We start from the raw sequence: 18,393 nt of genomic DNA on the forward strand, positions 1-18,393 counted from the left end.
CTTGTACAGCTGTGGACTTTCGCCCATAAATGAAAATTATTGGTTTGGAATGACATGAGGCGGGTTGGTAAATTATGACATAAGACTTTCACTCATCTTTAAAATGCAAACTTTCTACCCATTCCACCAAAACTTTGATGCTTCTAAAAGTTAGAAAGAGATTATAAAAGTAATTCATATAAATTGAGTTATTTAAACTGTGTCTTTTGAAGAGAAACACTCTTGTTTTGGTGGAGATTTGGGTAAATGACCTTTCAATGGGACAGAAATCTCTCAGGTTTCATTATCTTCTTTTATGTTTCAAAGATAGATGAAACAACATGAGGGTGAGTAAATGAGGACAGAATTTTGGCTGAACTATCCCTTTAAGGAACATAATCTTACCCTTTTTCTAGAAAACTACACACGGTCCAACAAAAGTTCTAAACATCACCATATGAAAATCAAAGAGAAAGAAACATCAGCATAAACAGACACACAAACACTTGCAATTCTATTTATCTGATTCACTTTGAGAATTTGTGTATGTTGGATATTTATTGTCTACTGTGACATCTGGGATAAGTGACTTGTGATAAGACTAGACTAGATAAGATATTGTGCATTACATTACATACTCATTATTCACCACCACTGTATTCAGACAACGTGTCTTTTTATAAACCTAACCGAGCGTAAATCAAGGCCGGGGATGTTCTAAGAGTGGACAGACTGAGTAAGGATGGCTAAAGTGGTCACACATGCTCTACACACATGAAAGCCAGTGTTGCTTTTCTTTGGCTGCCCTTAACTTAACCATTATGTCAGCATCCTACAACCTCTGACCTGTCTGGAAGCGGATGTTATTGGTCCAAATGAGACCAGTATGGGCGCCTGTTTTTGTTGGGTGGCTGACCAAAGAAGAACGCTCTAAGATGGCTCATCATGGCTGATGTTTGTCTTTAAGGAGGGTTCTGAGACAGCTGGAAACAGATGCTTGAGGAATGGCCTCATGCAGGCAGGTGTATTCCTTTGACGTATTTGTCTGAGAACTATGGAGGTAACACTTTTTATGAAGCCTCACTGATTCTTGAGACACGAGAAAAAACATGTTATGTAGTTTTTAAATCAGCAACATTTCCACTAGAATGTTCTAAACAACAATGTACAATTTCATTTCATTTGATTTTCTTTTCTTTTTAAAAAAAAATCAAATTTACGACACTACATTAGTGTCCACAGATCACAACTCAATACTTCATACAGAATAATATACACACTACCATTCAAAAGTTTGGTAGTTGTAAGATTGTTTCTTTTTAAAAATAATGCATTAAATTGATCAAAAGTGACAGAAAAGACTTCTGTTCTAGTTCATTGTTACAAAAAAAATCTATTTCAAATAAATGCTGGTCTTTGAACGGTCTATTCATCAAAGAATCCTGAATCTTTTTTCTTTTTTTACAATTTTTTTTACCACAAAAGCACAACTGTTTTCAACATTGATAATAATAAGAAATGTTTCTTGAGCAGCAAATCATCATATTAGACTGATTTCTGAAGGATCATGTGACACTGACGACTGGAGTAATGATGCTGAAAATTCAGCTTTGCCATCACAGGAATAAATTACATTTTAAAATATATTTAAACAAAACAGTTCATTTAAATTTTGGAATACCATTTTACAAAATTTACTGTTTTGATCAAATAAATGCAAACTTTTAAAAGGTTTATTTATATAATTTACAGTCCCATTTAACCATTTATATCATGTGCACAGTATATACTGTGTGTGTGTGTGTGTGTGTATATATACACACTGTATATATAATCATCTGTAGTGGCTTAGAAAACAAAACTAAACTAAGCAAAACATTTAATACATGTGACATGATATATGGTTACATGCAGCAATGTGGTTGGCTTTTTCTTATGGTTCTTTCACATACCTTGCCGCTAGGTTTGCATAGGGTTTCACCTTGCAGGTATGGTAGTTTCTATGTATTAAATTTCAGATTCTTTGCAAAATATAAAGAATAAGTCCTTATGTATGTGTATTTAAGGCAAGTCAAGTAAAGGCGGTGCTATTTCTTTGTCCCTTAATCCCTTCAACTCTGAATGCTATATCTTATTGATGATTTAAACTAAAGCGTAACATTATTTTGCATGTTTTTCCCCTTAATGATGGTGCAAATAAATATATGGTTAACTGGTAAACTTTCCCTTTCCCTCTGTGTTTTTATTTTATCTTCCTCTGAAGCAGACATTCCCAGTACGGCTGACTGCACTTTTCAGAGCTCACTCACTTTGCATTGCATCACATTGGCTCCTGTTTATTTTGGGGGCCAGAGCTCTATTGGTGGTGGTGAAGTCAGGCTCAAAGATGGTTTAACCACTCTGGCCATGTCTTTTGTGTCAATGGATTACTGGAATCAAAGGTAATGGCAGCTAAACAACCACATCTATTTTTTTTCTGCGCTGGACACCGACTGCAGCTCAATTCAAACTTGACACTGTGCCCACTTTGAGTCAGGGTTGGGTGCATTGAGTTGCAAGGGTTCGGACATAGACAGAGCAAAGCCTGGGTCACGAGGTCTCTGTCACGGGTAGACTGATGTTAAACAACGTGTGTTGCCCTGAGTGTATTGCTAAATGATGACTCAAGTTCAGAACAAAGAGAGCTATGAGTCTGTTCTTCCAATAACCACAGTATCTTCCTCCACACTTGACACCGAAACTAAACTAGCAGACTTAAGCGAGTTGAAACATCCTGTTCTTTCTATTATGGTTATTTTTTTGCTACTCATGCCTGTGGAAAACCCTGCATCACTTATATGCAAATAAATCATGTTGTATGCACATGTCCATGTTTATGTCAGGAAAGGAAGTAGTAACTTTTGCCTTTGTTTATCCTCCTGTTTGTTTCATTAGAGTTTGTGGTTCCAAACAGCAAAACAACCACTGATTTGAAATATAATGTCTTATCACTGTCATGCAATAGTACATGGAAAACATGCAGGTGGCACTGACTGGCATGTGTGAGCTTGTGCTCATAAAATACATCTCTCATCTTGTAGGTGTGAATGGAACACAAATAACAATAAACCTGACCCTGAGAGAGCACTTCTGTCCCGCATGCCAAAATCTTGGCATACATCAGGGAAGATGGAACGGATGCGGTATGAACCACGAGCATTCTCTGTGTGTCTTTGTGTGAGAACTGTTTACTCTGAACATGCAAATATGACCATTTTGGCAAATATGGCCACTTTCTTACTGTCACCTGCATTAAGCAAAACAGCTTCATCGCATGTGAGTTTACCATTAATTTCATTAGGTGAAAAAAAAATGTTTAGTACAAAAAAAAAGGAAAGTAAAAAGTGCTTATGATGCACTTTCTTTGCCCAAACATTCCTGCAATTGGCAATCACCACACATCTTATGATAACAATTCATGTTCATCACAACATCAAAATATACCTATACCTGCACTACTGTTCAAAACTTTGGAGTCAGTATGATTTTCTTAAAAGAAGTATTTTATGCTCACCAAGGTTAGATTTATTATTTGATCAAAATTACAGTAATCTGTGATGATAAAGCTGAATTTACAGCATCATTACTCCAGTCTTCAGTGAGACATGATCCTTCAGAAATCATTCTGATATGCTGATTTGCCGCTCAAGAAATATTTCTTATTATTATCAATGTTATTATCATCAACAGCTGTGCTGTTGTACTTTTGTAGAAACTGTGATGCATTTTTTCAGGATCCTTGATGAATTGAAAGTTCAAAAGAACAGCATTTATTTGACACATAAATGTTTTCTAACAATGTAAAAGTCGTAACGATCTTTTCACTGATCAATGCAATGCTTCCTTGCTGAATAAAAGTATTCGACTATTTAAAAAAAATCTTGCTCACCCCAAACTTTTAAATATGTGTATTTTCTCAGAATTAATTTCTATTTCTAGCATCCAATGAAATGTAATTGTCTTTTTAGAAATGTTTCCATTCAGCATTTCTAGAAAGTGACAGTTCTATGATTATACAGGGCTCCAGACTGAGACCAAATTGTCTCATTTTGCAACAATTTTTCCTGCCGATGCAACCAAAATGAAAGCGGAACGAAAATGAGCTACTCATTTGTGCTTCACAGACCGTTTATCAGTTCGGGCCAAAAATAGGTCAGCGCAGCACGAGCTACTCGCTGGTTGATCTCGATCACGCGACACCGTAACTGCACAGCACTTGAAGATCCGGTGAAGAAAGCCATTGAATTTACCACTGAATTAATAACATTGCTGCGAGATCTAATGGGAAGCATTCAAATTCGGTGAAGAGTTTTCCCAGAGATATCAGATCAAGCAGCACTGACGTGGAAACCAGGAGAAACAAGAAGGCTTTCAGCTACATTTACCACAGATTTAATGTATTAACACTAACTGTAACCATAGTATTGTGGCAGAAATAGTCAAATGCTTTCAAGTACTTCACACATTGTTTTCCAGCACTTCAAACTCTAATATTATCATATTTAAATGTTATTTTTAATGTGATGACCAAAGCATTATTTGTTCATCCTTGAAATACTGTCCCCATTTATAAAAGTAAAAGTTTCAAGATGTAGAAAAACCTACACTTGTTTAAAAAAAAAAAAAAAAACATTAAATTACCATTGTAATCAGTAGGTGACTCCAGAGAAGAGCTTATTGGCTTATTAGCTATTCCCACTCCCTAATATATATTTTTTTCCAGTCGTTTTGCTTTTGAATGAATATTTAGACATTATGAATGATAAAAATTAAAGTTTATTGGCTTATTAGCTATTCCCACTCCCTAATATATATATTTTCCCACTCGTTTTGCTTTTGAATGAATATTTAGACATTATGAATGATAAAAATTAATGTTAATTTTATCTACATTTCAACTCAAGCTCAGTGATTTATTGTCAGCCCAGCCCAGCCCAGCCCCCTCCCCTCCCCTCCTCTCCTCCGGTGCTGCTGCCCTCAAATGTTAGCCTGGAGCCCTGTTATGTGAAATTCATAATGTATGCTTTTGAAAGACCTTGCAGTAAACATATCAGTAAAATCAGCTATCAGTCATGGCACACTGACTGGGTGTGAGGGATCAAAACTCAACAGTGGCTTGGATCAACTCCAAAGTCATACCAGTTCTGGAGACACGTCGTCTTCTTGGCAAACACCCATCTCCCTCACTCATGCACACTGCCTCACATCTCTGTGATTGGCAACCTTAAATGGCCTTGAAATCTATATCTACGGGGTATAAATATTTCTATCCCTGCTCTTGATTCTAGCATTGTAAAGACTTGTACTTTGCCAAATAACTTATCTTGCACTGTGTAACTTCTTACCAGCATGTCTCTAAGGTGGGGATAATTAATCAAGATTCTAAATGAATTATTTTCCTTATTTGTGTTTTTTTTTAGCATAAATAGTGAAAATGACAAAGCATTAAATTCTGATTTGTTTTTTCAAGTCAAAATTTTAAACCCTACTGTCCACAAAGTTATTTTCCACACACTAAAATATGATATGTTTGTTCAGTCAGTGTGATATCTGGTTTAAGCATTAGTTGCTATAGCAATAATGTAGGTGTTAGCAAAATGCCAAGTGACTTTCTTCAGCAACAAATGAGAGTGACAAGCTATGAGTATGAAAAGAGCAGTGAAACTACTACTAACACAGCGATAAAGTGAACAGAAGTCATTCATTTCACATGAGTGATGTGGATATGTCCAGCGATCCGAAGTTGAAAAGTTTAACTTTAAACTTATTTCTTGTCAAAATTGTATTTCTAACTGCAACACATCTAATTTATGATCAGATTGTTTACATGCTGTTACCAACAGTACAGTGACTTTGTGACTTTCATAATTATGTGTGAACAAGGCATCTGAGGGGCAATTTACATGACACAGTTTTTAACTAAAAACGTTTAAAACAATTATGCATTTTGGCCACTCATTTACACTGAAAACACAAACTTTTGAAAACGTGTTTCAAAGTGCACGTTTTTGAAAATGATATTGTTATTGTTTGTTTGTAAACAACAAAAACGTGAATTTGAGAAAACTGTGACGTCATGCACATGCATATTACGTGTTTAGTCAATAGGCACGTAGTGTTTCTTTACAGTGACATCGCCAACTACTGGCCTGGCATGCATAATACAGTGTTTTTAGTCATTTTCATCCATCCTTGTGAACGGGGATTGTTTTGACAATGGTGTCGTCTGTACACGAAAAATGTAAAAGGAGAAACTTTTCAGTTTTTAGTACATTGTTGTCGAGTAAACGTGGCCTAAAACTGTCTGTTATCAGTTAGTTTTGGATGAAAAAACTCTTGACTGTGTGACTGGCTCTATGTTTGCTCTTGAACTCTGTTTCCATATCTAGTGTGTAAATGAGATTGCAATAATAATCAAATAGAATAACGTTTGCATTGCAATTCGTGAATAAAAAAGAAAGAAAGATAAAGATATGAATGTCTAAGACACAGGTTCTCAACTCTGTCCCTGAGGGTACGTTTACACGACAACGATATGCTTAAAACAGAAAAGTTTTTCCTTTGAGTTTTCCATGTACAGACACATTTCCATTGTCAAAATGATCCCCATTCACACGGATCCGCAAAAACGACTATAAACCCTGTATTCTGCTGCCAGGCCATTAGATGACGATGAAACACTATAGACTAACCCCATAATATGCATGTGCATGACGTAATTGTCTTCAGAGATTCGCGTTTTTGTTGTTTACAATGAGACCGTTTTCAAAAAATTGCACTTTGAAACCCGTTTCCGGGCACCCAAAACGCATAAAAAGTTTTATGTTTTTAGTTGAAAACGGTGTCGTATAAACAGCCCCTCAAGGTCCACTTTCCGGTAGAGCTTTGCTCCAACCCTAATCAAACACACCTGAACAAACTAATCAAGGTCTTCAGGATTGCTAGAAAGTTATAGGCAGATGAGTTTGATCAAGGTTAGCGCAAAAGCTAAAAGGACAGTGGACCTCGAAGGCCAAAGATTAAAACCCCTAGTCTAAGGGCCTGTTCACGCAGAACGCATCTTTTTGTCTCAGAAATGGTTAAAAAATGTGCAGCGCAGAATCTGAGAGTCTTAAAACGCGCATTTGAGATGTGGTGCAATAACAGAAATACTTGCCAACTTGCTACAAGCTCACAACGCTTGCCCCGCCTCCAGAGTCTTTTGATTAGTCCACTGTTTTGGAACTGACATTGATGAGCAGCCATATCACCCTGTAGCCCAAGACTGGTTGCCCACTGAAGCCAAGCAGGGCTGAGCCTGGTTAGTACCTGGATGGGAGACCTCCTGAGAAAACCAGGTTGCTGCTGGAAGAGGTATTAGTGAGGCCAGTAGGGGGCGCTCACCCTGTGGTCTGTGTGGGTCCTAACGCCCCAGTAAAGTGACGGGGACACTATACTGTCAAAGAGCACCTTCGGATGAGACGTTAAACTGAGGCCCTGACTCTCTGTGGTCATTAAAAATCCCAGGATGTCCTTTGAAAAAGAGTAGGGGTGTAACCCCGGCATCCTGGCCAAATTTGCCCCTTGGCCTCTGTCCATCATGGCCTCCTAATAATCCCCATATACTGATTGGCTTCATCACTGTCTCCTCTCCACCAGTAAGCTGTTGGGCGTTCTGGCGCAATATGGCTGCCGTCGCATCATCCAGGTGGATGCTGCACATTGGTGGCAGGGCTGCCAACTCTCACGCATTCACCGTGAGACTCACGCAATTGAGCCAATTCTCACGCTCTCACGCCACACCCCCGATTTCTCACGCTGAAGTGTCAACCCGGTCGGTCAAATGCCTGAAAGATAAGTTTATCTATAGATCTACCAGTTGAGCCATTCGTGATCGACTAGTTTCACCGCAAATTAGTTAAAATATCCTGTAATCTATAGCGAGCGAGCGAGCGTGCATGCGAGACAGATGTGTTGAGCTCTTAACGGCGCGCTCCTAACCGCGCACGCGCACGACGGCAGAGAGGTGATTAAGCGAGCTTGCGTGTCTTTCGCAACACAACCCAGTGGACAGTTACACTGTATTGAGACAGTTGAGAAATAATAATATTTTTACAGTTTTCAACAATAATTGTCATTGTTGAACCCTTGCTCTTATTATATTTCTGATTTCTCAGTTTTGTCATTATTTTAGCAAATCATTTATTTTATATGTTTTGAGACGGTTTGTTTTAAGAAGTTTTAAAGAGTTAGTAAAAGAGTAAAGTAAAAGTTAAAACTTTTTTATTTAAGTAGGCATCTATTTTTTATTAAGTAGGCCTATTTATTTTGTATTAATACATAACCTTACTGTATTCATTCATAATGTATCATTATTGTGTGACATTTGTGTCAATAATCGTCAAGCACAGGGGACTTTGCGTAGTGGGAGGGGCCCCCAAATCAAATTCTGCTTAGGGCCCCCAAAAGGCTCGGACCGGCTCTGGAGACCAGACAGACAGTGTGAGTTTTTTGTGACAATTGTGAGGGAAATACACAATTTATTCCCATAAACTGTGTAGTCAGCCGTTCTCCCTCCCATCTGCACCGTGTGAATTGTGAACGCAGGCAGGTGAGTGAGTTACAGGGCGCTCCTTGTCTCCATCCAGTTTAGGCTGGTAATAGGCCTGTTATATAGTTTATATAGAATTAAGTTAGCAATAGCAGAGTTGTTTGTTTTGCAGCACTGAGCAGTTATTTTACATAACTTTATCATAAAAACAGTACAAAAGCATTTCCAGATGACAAATATGGACATGCCTAGTAGTTAATGTTAATTATTGTTTTCTAAGAACAGAATGTCAATTAAAATGTTAAATGTAAAATTAAATGTAATGTAAATCTCCCAAGAAATTCTGTACAGATACCAAATACTTTGACAATCAATATATATTTAATACACTTCTGCTAATGCAAGGATTTTGTGTTTGTATTTTTCCCCACAACAAGCCACGCCCCTCAATAAGCCCCTCCCCCATAACCCAAGCCCCGCCCCCCAAAATCTCACTCTAAGCTGAACTCAAAAGTTGGCAGCCCTGTGGTGGTGGTTGAGGAGATTCCCCCTTCCATATAAAGCGCTTTGAGTACCCAGAAAAGAGCTATATAAATGTAACGAATTATTATTATTATGAGCGCCGCTGCGTGTAAAAGCGTCTTAAAAACACGGTGCTCGTGCGAGGCGCTGCAAAAGGTGCAAGCGCAACGGTCATATACGTGTTTACATAGAAAAACAATTGAAAATAAATAGCGCATTGGAATGGAAAAACACGTTCTGTGTAATCTAAGAGATAGGTTTCTCAGTTAATGTTCATTCATGTGGCTGCCTGACACGTGAGAGATCTGTTTGTGTGCGTATGAGTGACACTGCACGTGCAGGTGTTTGCAGCTCTGAAGGTAAATTTGCAGTTAGCAGTGATGTATGATGTATTGAATGGGGTCAGGAGAGTGGAATGAACAGTCTCAACATTAGCAAACAGTTTCTCATCACTCACCCTGCTACCCTTTAAGGGCAAACACGGACACGCTCCTCTGCAGTCCCGGCCCGCACACGGCTCCTGCAGATTTGACCCCTGAACACAAACAAAGATAGAGGGACAAGATTAAATCCTGTACAACTGTCAGAGTCATACGTCAATAAAATACCACAGCCATATAATTAATTATAAGCACCTATTACTTTTCATTATGTGTCTGAATGTGTGTAACACAGCAATAAGTTGTAGCGTAGTTTGTGGAAGAGACTGTTACACTAGGATTGATCTGTTTGTTTCCCTGCAGGGCAGTGAAGATCACCTGGACAGCAGAAAGTGGTACAGTATGTGATCCCACAGAGGAACAAAAGACAAATCCCTCTCTGGATTTTAGCCTCTGGTACAGAATACCAAAAAAAAAAAAAAAGAAGAAGGAAGACAGGGACTAGAGTCTATTGTGTTCATACTGGCCAAGACGATTAGTTACCCTATACATTCTAACCATTAAACCGAACCCCTATAGAGCGCTCGCACACACACAACCACACAAAGATACATATTAGCTCTATTGTCCCCTCATCTCATGCTGAGATCACATTCCAAAGTGTGCTTGTCCCACCCTTCCCAATCATTTATCTCTTTTCAGTGCTGTTTTTTTCTCTGAAAAAAAAAAAAAAAAAAAAAAAAACCTCATTCACACACAGTTTTTAAACAGACTCTTAACATTTCAAATGTATGCAACTGTTCAAATGTTTAGGGCTCTTACACTGCAAGGCTGCATTTATTTGATTAAAAATGCATTAATATTGTGAAATATTATTACAATTTAAAATAACATTTCTATTTGAATATATATTTAAAATGTAATTTATTCCATGCTACATTTTCAGAAGCCATTGCTCTAAAAGAACAGCTTTTATTTGAGATAGAAATCTTTTGTTTTAGATTGCTTTAGATCAATTTAAATGCATCCTTACTGATTTAAAAAAAAAATCGAATCGACATCATTGCACACAAAGCATTTATATTTACACATAGTATTACGTTAGTATTACTATCCAGTGTACTGGCTTGCTGGTCAGTAGTTATGGCTCAGGATTATGATTTTTGCTCATGTTTTCATCTGCCACAAGAGAAAAGCATTATATGCACACATAAATGTCAGGATCTACATAACAACATGCCCTTTCTTAACCTGTAGGACAAGCTCTGTGAAATCCAATCCCCTTCATTGAGCAGACATGTGAATAATGTGATTAATGAAAGCTGCACATACATATAAGGGTCCTTTAAGCGGCATGCCCCTGCTGGAGTTCAAAGGTCATTGGATAGCATTTCACTTTGATTAAAGGATGAAAAGGTGCAGACAAGAGGGGATAAGGGCCCCATGAGGTTTTGGACAGTGGGTACTTGGCCAAAGGGTCAGGGGTGTTCGGACAGCCATCTAGAAAAAAACCTCAAAGGTCTTAAACTGATAACCAAGCCCTTATTTACCAATCACAAAGGATATGTGTGTGTACAGCGTCTGTCTGTGTGAGTGTAGCTGATGTTAGGCCCCCTGTGGAACCTGTCTCCATATATAGAACGTCACATGACTCCACAAAGCCTGCAACTTTTCCAACTTGTGACTGCATTTTTCTGTGACATAGAGGTTTTGGCTTAGGCAAATAATGAAGCGATATAAAGAGAGTGAAAGCAAGGGTAAGAGAATTAGTACGGATTTAAAAAGAAAACCCTGGGATACAAGACAGGGAACCAGTAAAAAGTAGGTTAGAAAGCTGGGACTGCCCTGTACAGGCCTCAGCTCCCTTCTAGTGATCTCTTGTTTACCACTAATTGTTCTGACAGAAACAGGCCAGGAACTCTACAGAGGGATTCACATAGAAGTAGAGACTGACAGAGAGAGAAAAATATATCACTCAAATCCTGACTGTTGAAAAAAAATCTTATAAACCAAAGAATGAAAGACTTTGTAAAGACTGTACAAAACATGAAAGCCACATAAAAGCCAAAAAATACAACAATTAGTTTAACATTAACAATTAGTTAATGATTTACAAATTCCACAGAGACAATCTAAAAATTGTCCTCTAACTGGAGAAGTATCATTATAACCTCAAAGTCTGGTATACAGACCGCTAAATGACACAAAAGCAGGCGATCTGTGCAGATTTATGGGTCTTAAGTGGCACATATATGGCTCACAGTTAAGTGCCATATAATTATTCTGAACTAGCTGGCAGATTAAAGGGGACAGCAGGTGGCAACACAGAAAGGACAGAGGGTAATCCAACACCCCTCTCTCTGTCCCTACGGAAATCAGCCACCTTTGTCACCCTCTTTTCAGGTTGCTTAACCCACCTGGTGGAGAAGTGAAAACATAAGCCATATATGCATTTAGGTCCCTCTCCTGTAAGTTAAGCAAACATTCGCTACAAGGAGCAACAAGCCCCTCTCAATAGCACACCTTGACATTCCTCTGCAGCTTGTTCAGTGGAAGTGAATCAAGCTATTTGGAGCAGGACAAAGAGTGCAACTTAAGGAGAAATCTTTGAGCACACATTTCCAGACGCACACACACTCACACTGAAGGCAAAAGGACAGGATCCATTTACACACTTTTCACAAGAAACCAATGGTCTTGCCTTCCTCCTGACTGTTTTCCTCCAAAGCAACCTTTGCAAGCCTGACACACCTGATGTTTCTTTGTGCATGTTATTTTGTGTTTGTCTCAGCTTTAGCCCACTGTTTTATGCAAAACATCGCCCATAAACTCACAGCAAATTATATTAATTGTTTCATTTTCATTACATTTTAAAAGATTAATTTTTTTTATGTTTTATGCCTTGATTTGATTACCACCACTTTTGATAATAAATGTGTATTAAAGCATAAATCAACACAGAATTCCTGTAAAATATTAAATATAGGGCCCTATTATTGTAAAAAAAAAAAAAAAAAAAAAAAAGTCAAACTTTTATGATTTCAATTGATTAGACAATTTATTTTTGAATATTACAATTTTATTAAACCATTATAATGGAATCTGGAAAAATTCAAACAGAAAGCAGAATTTGGAATCAAATAAAACGTATATTTCATAGGGTAACTAACTTTTAATAGTTTCTATAGTTTTAATTTATGTAATAGTTTAAATAAATCTAAATAATTTAACCATTAAATCAGAGTCCAGCTGAAAAAATGGAATTTAAAAAAACAAAACAAAAATAAAAAACATTACATAGGGACCTAAAAAGCATCTTGACTGTCTCTGGCTTGTGAAATTGGGACTACTATGGTTGATGTTTGGTCATCCTTGAGTAACAACTTCATGCACAAAGACCTCAAAAGATCAAGATTAAGATTTACCGGGATATGCATACATGTACACTTGAGAAACACACACCTAGACACAGACCACACACAGACTCTCCGAGAGAGGTTAACCTCCAGTTTCCCCTCACGATTTAGAGATGTTAGCTCACATTCCCTCCATCGTCTGCTGTCATCAATCAATCCACCCATATCAGAGCATGACAGAACAGAAAACAAGACCCAAAAACACGGTAGAAAAAGGGAAAGGATGAAAGTGGGACGCACTTCTCACTTCGCACAGCATGGAGAATAGAACAAACAAAAAACAGTGGGACATGAAGTTGATGTACAAATGCTTCACCTATCTGTCCTCATCTGCCTTTACAAAAATACTAATTATTAGCATTTTGTTCCTGTTACACTTACAAATTCCAATGCATTGAATGTTTTTTTTTCTCCCTATAATAATATTCAAGATAAATCTTCAACCTATATATAAATTTCATTAAGTCATTTAAGGGTGTTCACAAAAGTGATTTTATCAGGGTTAACGGGTGATTTTAAACGCCACAAAACTGGGTTTATCCAATCAGATAACCAGAAATATGTTTTATAATGAAAAACATTGAATTATCTTGATTATTTCTTCTACATTTAAATAACATTTATTCTTTTGATATACAGTATATGAGTAATTTTTCAATTCTACTCTTTCAATATCATGTACACTGTCTGCCACACAAATATTTTGGGGTAAAATTAATTAATATATAATACTTTTATTTAGCAAAGATGACCAAAAGTGACAGCAAAGACTAACAGTGTTAGAAAAAATATATATTTCAACAAACGCTGTTCTTTTGATCTTTCTGTTCATCAAAGAATCGTGAAAAAAATCAATCACGGTTTCTACAAAAATATTAAGCAGCATAACAGCTTTAACACTGATAATAATAATAAGAAATGTTTCTTGAGCACGAAATCATCATATTAGAATGATTTCTGAAGCATCATGTGACACTTGAGTAATGGCTGATGAAAAAGTACTTTTGTCATCACAGGAATAAATTATATGAGAGAGACTTCTAAAACTTTTTTTTTAAATCTTGTGGACACCAAACTTTTGAACAGTAGTGCATATGTAATGAAAAGCGTTAAGATAACTTATATAGATAGATTTATAATAATAAATGAATGTAATAAAGAAGTACAAACTTAATTACAAACTGCAACAGGTCAGGAATTCACACAGACCACGAATGCAGTAAAACAAAAGGAGTGATCCAGGTTTATATTTGGTAGCAGATGAGGTGCTTGTGAAAGAGTGCGTAAACTGGAACTTTGTTTGGCAATTGTGGACATTTTAAACATACTGTTTGTGTACAAACGTCTAATCAAAATCTTAAAAGACCAGATTCACATCAGTAAAATATTAAACTACAAATGTCAACATCACAAATCCAGCTGCAAAATGTCGTCCTAACATCCGACAGGAAATGTCTCGCTTACAAAGTTTTGCAGTTCCCCAGATGAACATCAAGACAGTGTACAGACATCCTGGCACGCATAAGCTTTTGAGTTCCTTTATTTTATCCTTCACCTTTTATCTTTGTTTCCACAGTTTTCAAACAGACCCCCTACAAAACGGTTTCCAAACAGGCTGCGCTCCTACACTCCTTTATTAGGGTCTGCTGGTCATATGTGTCCATTCTCACAGCTGTGTTTAAACTCTCAGTACTTCACAGTTTACCACAGGCCAAACAACCCCATGTTCCTTTACTAACAAACTGCATATGCATTTGGTTTTAATGGTCTCTTAAAACCCAGGGCCCCCCACTGACACACCCTGACCTACACATGTCTGATATCATACAAGTACAACAAAAATCTGAACGCACACAATATGCTTCAAACTGCATAATGACCTGGATGACAACACAGAAAAAAACTGAAACCTACTCATAAATGCTTGTCTATGCTTGTTAATGGCTTCCTGACACCTGGAAAATATATGATTCAATGTAAGGGAGAACTCACTATTTAACTCTCTACCATATATATATCATTGTATAATTAGGCTGGTTTCAGGTGTAAAAAAAAAAAAATAGATATCCCAATTAATGAATTAAAATATGTCACTAATAAACTACAACAATTGTTACAAAAAAATCGTAAAATAGCACGTATGCTGCACAGCCCCATTTAAGGTGAGGTTATTTTCACATACTGTTCTTCATACATGTCACGTGTATCAGTTAATTAATTTTATTATTAACTGAGGTTGTAGTAGATATTAAAGGGCCGTTCGGTAACTCTAGCCACTTATTCGCTGATTTTCACTTTTCTTGTCGCATGTTTTCTCAACGAGCTCCCCCTACAGCTGTGGTGCGAATATTTCACAACACTGACGTAAATTCACTTGCGGCGCCCTACTCCCCTTTCTACCGTAGATGCGCTCATGTGCTTTTGTTATTGTCGGATCCGGTGTGTTGAACAAATGAGTCCCAGACACTCCAACTTTATTGTGTGGAGCTATGTCTACCGTGGTGGGTAATACATCAAACACAGTATAATTTAACAGTGACATGTACATTTTGTATTCTGCTATCAACCATAATCCGTAACAGGGGGTGGGCGGATGAATCTAGCGAACATTACCGCTTATTCTTATCTTAGTTATAGATTAATCTACCCCCAAAAGGAACTGTGATGAAGTTTATCTTATAATTGTACAGACAAAGCTCACATTGCAGTCTTTTCTAATGTATCAGGATACATTATTGGTTACAATCAATGTTTTACATGTTATTAGAACAATTATAGATCGTAGAGTCGACCAAAGTCTAAACAATTTTATTGACACAGAAACGCTAGATTAGCATCTGTTTTGCAAGATTCGATGTCCTTTAGCTCTCACCATTAAGTAAACGCACAACCAATATTTATTCTTGTGCTGTCCCTCGCTCGCTCAACAGCTTTCTTCCTCTCCCTCACCTCCTCCGCCGAGTACCTCTCCTCCTCCTCTCCTTTTTCTTTTCACTGGAACTTGTGAAGCATTATCCATCATCGCGTGTTCTTTTAGCTAGTATTGAGTTTGAGGGGGGCGTGTGTGTTTCGAATTGCCGTAAAGCAGTTTGTGTTTCTCGCTCGTTCTCGCTTCTCACGAGACTTCCTATTTCCAACTTACCGGGACGGTAGTCCCTATGTTGCAAGGCTGGTTTTCCGCCTGGGAACGCTGGGGGGAGTGGGGAAAGTCACCATTCTCACCAGAACTGGTTATTTAAACATTCACATGATTTCTAAATGGATTGAAAAAGTTGCCAAGTGCTGCTTTAATACCCAGACACAGAGGCAGGCGCATGACAAAACATGGCTCCCATTATTAGAGATAGAGAGATTACAGTGTCATCAACCATCGTTTTGGACATTTGAAACTGACAAAGCTACCCACAGGCACATTACATCATATGCGGAAGTCTGGGCATGCTCACTGAAGGCATGCAGGATTGGGGAGAAGCTCTACACCCTACTCTGGCAAGCCCCAGCACCTGCCTACCAGGACACTGCTTTAACAGGTCTCTCAGAGATTGTGTGTGAGGATCTTAGGGGGCTTCTACAAACATTCAAACAAATATGAATCCTCTGATCCAACAGTAAAAATCAACAGTGGGGAAGTTAGCTGAGCATGCACTCCGTCAGCAAAGAATGAATTCTTCCCCGCTGATCCCAGAATAGATCCTTCTCACACCTTCATGCTGCTGCCAGAATGATGACTACATCAAGATCAGGCTGAGGTTTCTCCTCACTCACTGCTGACAGTCACGTTTAGCATGCATGAAGTTGTCTCATCATTCACTGCCCTTTAAAAGCCTCTTTTACAGCCAGGCCAAGACACAACAGAGTCAATGCAACATGGTGTCTATCATTATTGTGATCTATGCCTTGGGTTGTTTAAAAAAGTTACTTTAATCAATGCAACTATTTGTTTTTAGTGCTTCTAGTGAGAGTCAATCCAGAGCACATATCAGAGAGCCAGTGTGAACATTACCCACTTATGTGCAATCACACTGATGAAAGGTGAGGCATAGGCCTTGTACCTCTGGGCTGTAATTTCCAAAGCTAAGTGCTGGGATGCTAATAATGCCGTTTGCATTCAGTAGAGAATTCCACAGAAGGAGGGGGGATTAGAAATGGTCACTAAATTACTAAATAAATCCATGTTGGGCCTCGAAATTGTATCACTTACAATGTTAAAATTGCTTGCTAAAGCTAAAAGCTTAGATCTGCTAACCCCATAGCATAGCACAAACTAGTTAATAAAAGAATCAGTTTTAAAATGTTTAGGGTTGGTAAGATTTTTTTATGTTTTTGGAAGAAGTCTCTTATGCCATTAATGCTGCATCTAAAAAAAACAGTAATACTGTGAAATGTTACGATTTAAAATAACTTTTTTTTATTTGAATATATTTAAAATGTAATTTATTGCTGTGATGACAAAGCTGAATTTTTAACAGGCATTACTCAAATGTGTTACAAGATTCTTCAGAAATAAATCTAATATGCTGATTGTGTGCTCAAGAAACAATTCTTATTATTATTAATGATGAAAACCACTTAAAAAAATTGTGGAAAACCGTGATTTTTATTTTTCAAATGAACAGCATTGTTTTTTGTAACAAAGTAAGTCTTTACTGTCACTAATAATCCATTTAATGCATCCTTGCTGAATTAAAAGTATTAATTTCTTTAAAACAAATATTGCTGACCCTAAACTCAATGATAGTGCACGTGAATCATTTAATTCATGAATATTCTTATTTAAAATATAATACTCAACAGCTCGGATTTCTTTTTTCACCAAGCTCATCAAAATGCATTTTGGAGTTGTCATAAAATATATATATATATATATATATATATATATATATATATATATATATATATATATGTGATACTGCCTCAGAACTGCATTAAAAATATGTATGGTATAAGGCAGCATTATTTCAAATGCTGCCTCCATAGGCAGGTCATTCGGTTTTGGAACAGAGCAAGTATCTCTGTTCTCCTCTTTCGGTGCATCTTCACTCTGCCAGCTCTGCTATTTATAGAAAAAAGGATGTCTCACAAAGGTGGGATCTTTTTTTGGCAGCATTACCAGGAAGGATCACCTGAACGGTCAGGCCGAGTTAATGAATGAGGGAGAAACACATGTCTAAGAATGCACGCTAGTGTCCGCATATACTCTATAGTACTGTACATGTGTGACTGTAGTGCAAGACCACTTGTCTGTGTGTCTGTGTGTGTGTTCTGCAAACCTTGAATTCCTCATCTACTAGTTAATGCAAACATAGAGCTGGCATAATAGGGAAACACACACACACACACACCAACACCCTCCATCCCGGTTCTCAGTTGTCATGTCTGGGCTGATTCAGCTGTGCTGGAGAGCTTTGAACTCCCTATGAGTCACAGAGCTCCAATTGGCTCACATTGATTTAGGCAATACAGGGAGTGATACCAGACATCAGTGGATTTCACATACAAGCACATTAATAAATTTGCTCTGCGTGTT

The 18,393-nt window shown here is 37.6% G+C and overlaps 1 protein-coding gene across 2 annotated transcripts in view; it reads right to left on the reverse strand.

Annotated features, from left to right (window-relative positions):
* col4a6 (collagen, type IV, alpha 6) overlaps window positions 1-18,393 on the reverse strand; it is a 138,987-nt gene that overhangs the window by 61,691 nt on the left and 58,903 nt on the right. For both annotated transcript variants that reach the window (XM_056258933.1, XM_056258932.1), the window contains exon 4: window positions 9,528-9,605. In XM_056258933.1, the coding sequence (XP_056114908.1) occupies window positions 9,528-9,605 (78 nt within the window). The remainder of the gene's footprint in view (window positions 1-9,527; window positions 9,606-18,393) is intronic.

This window comes from Rhinichthys klamathensis, unplaced genomic scaffold, assembly GCF_029890125.1.
Source record: "Rhinichthys klamathensis goyatoka isolate OS25496 unplaced genomic scaffold, OSU_Roscu_1.1 h1tg000161l_1, whole genome shotgun sequence".
Lineage (NCBI taxonomy): Eukaryota > Metazoa > Chordata > Actinopteri > Cypriniformes > Leuciscidae > Rhinichthys > Rhinichthys klamathensis.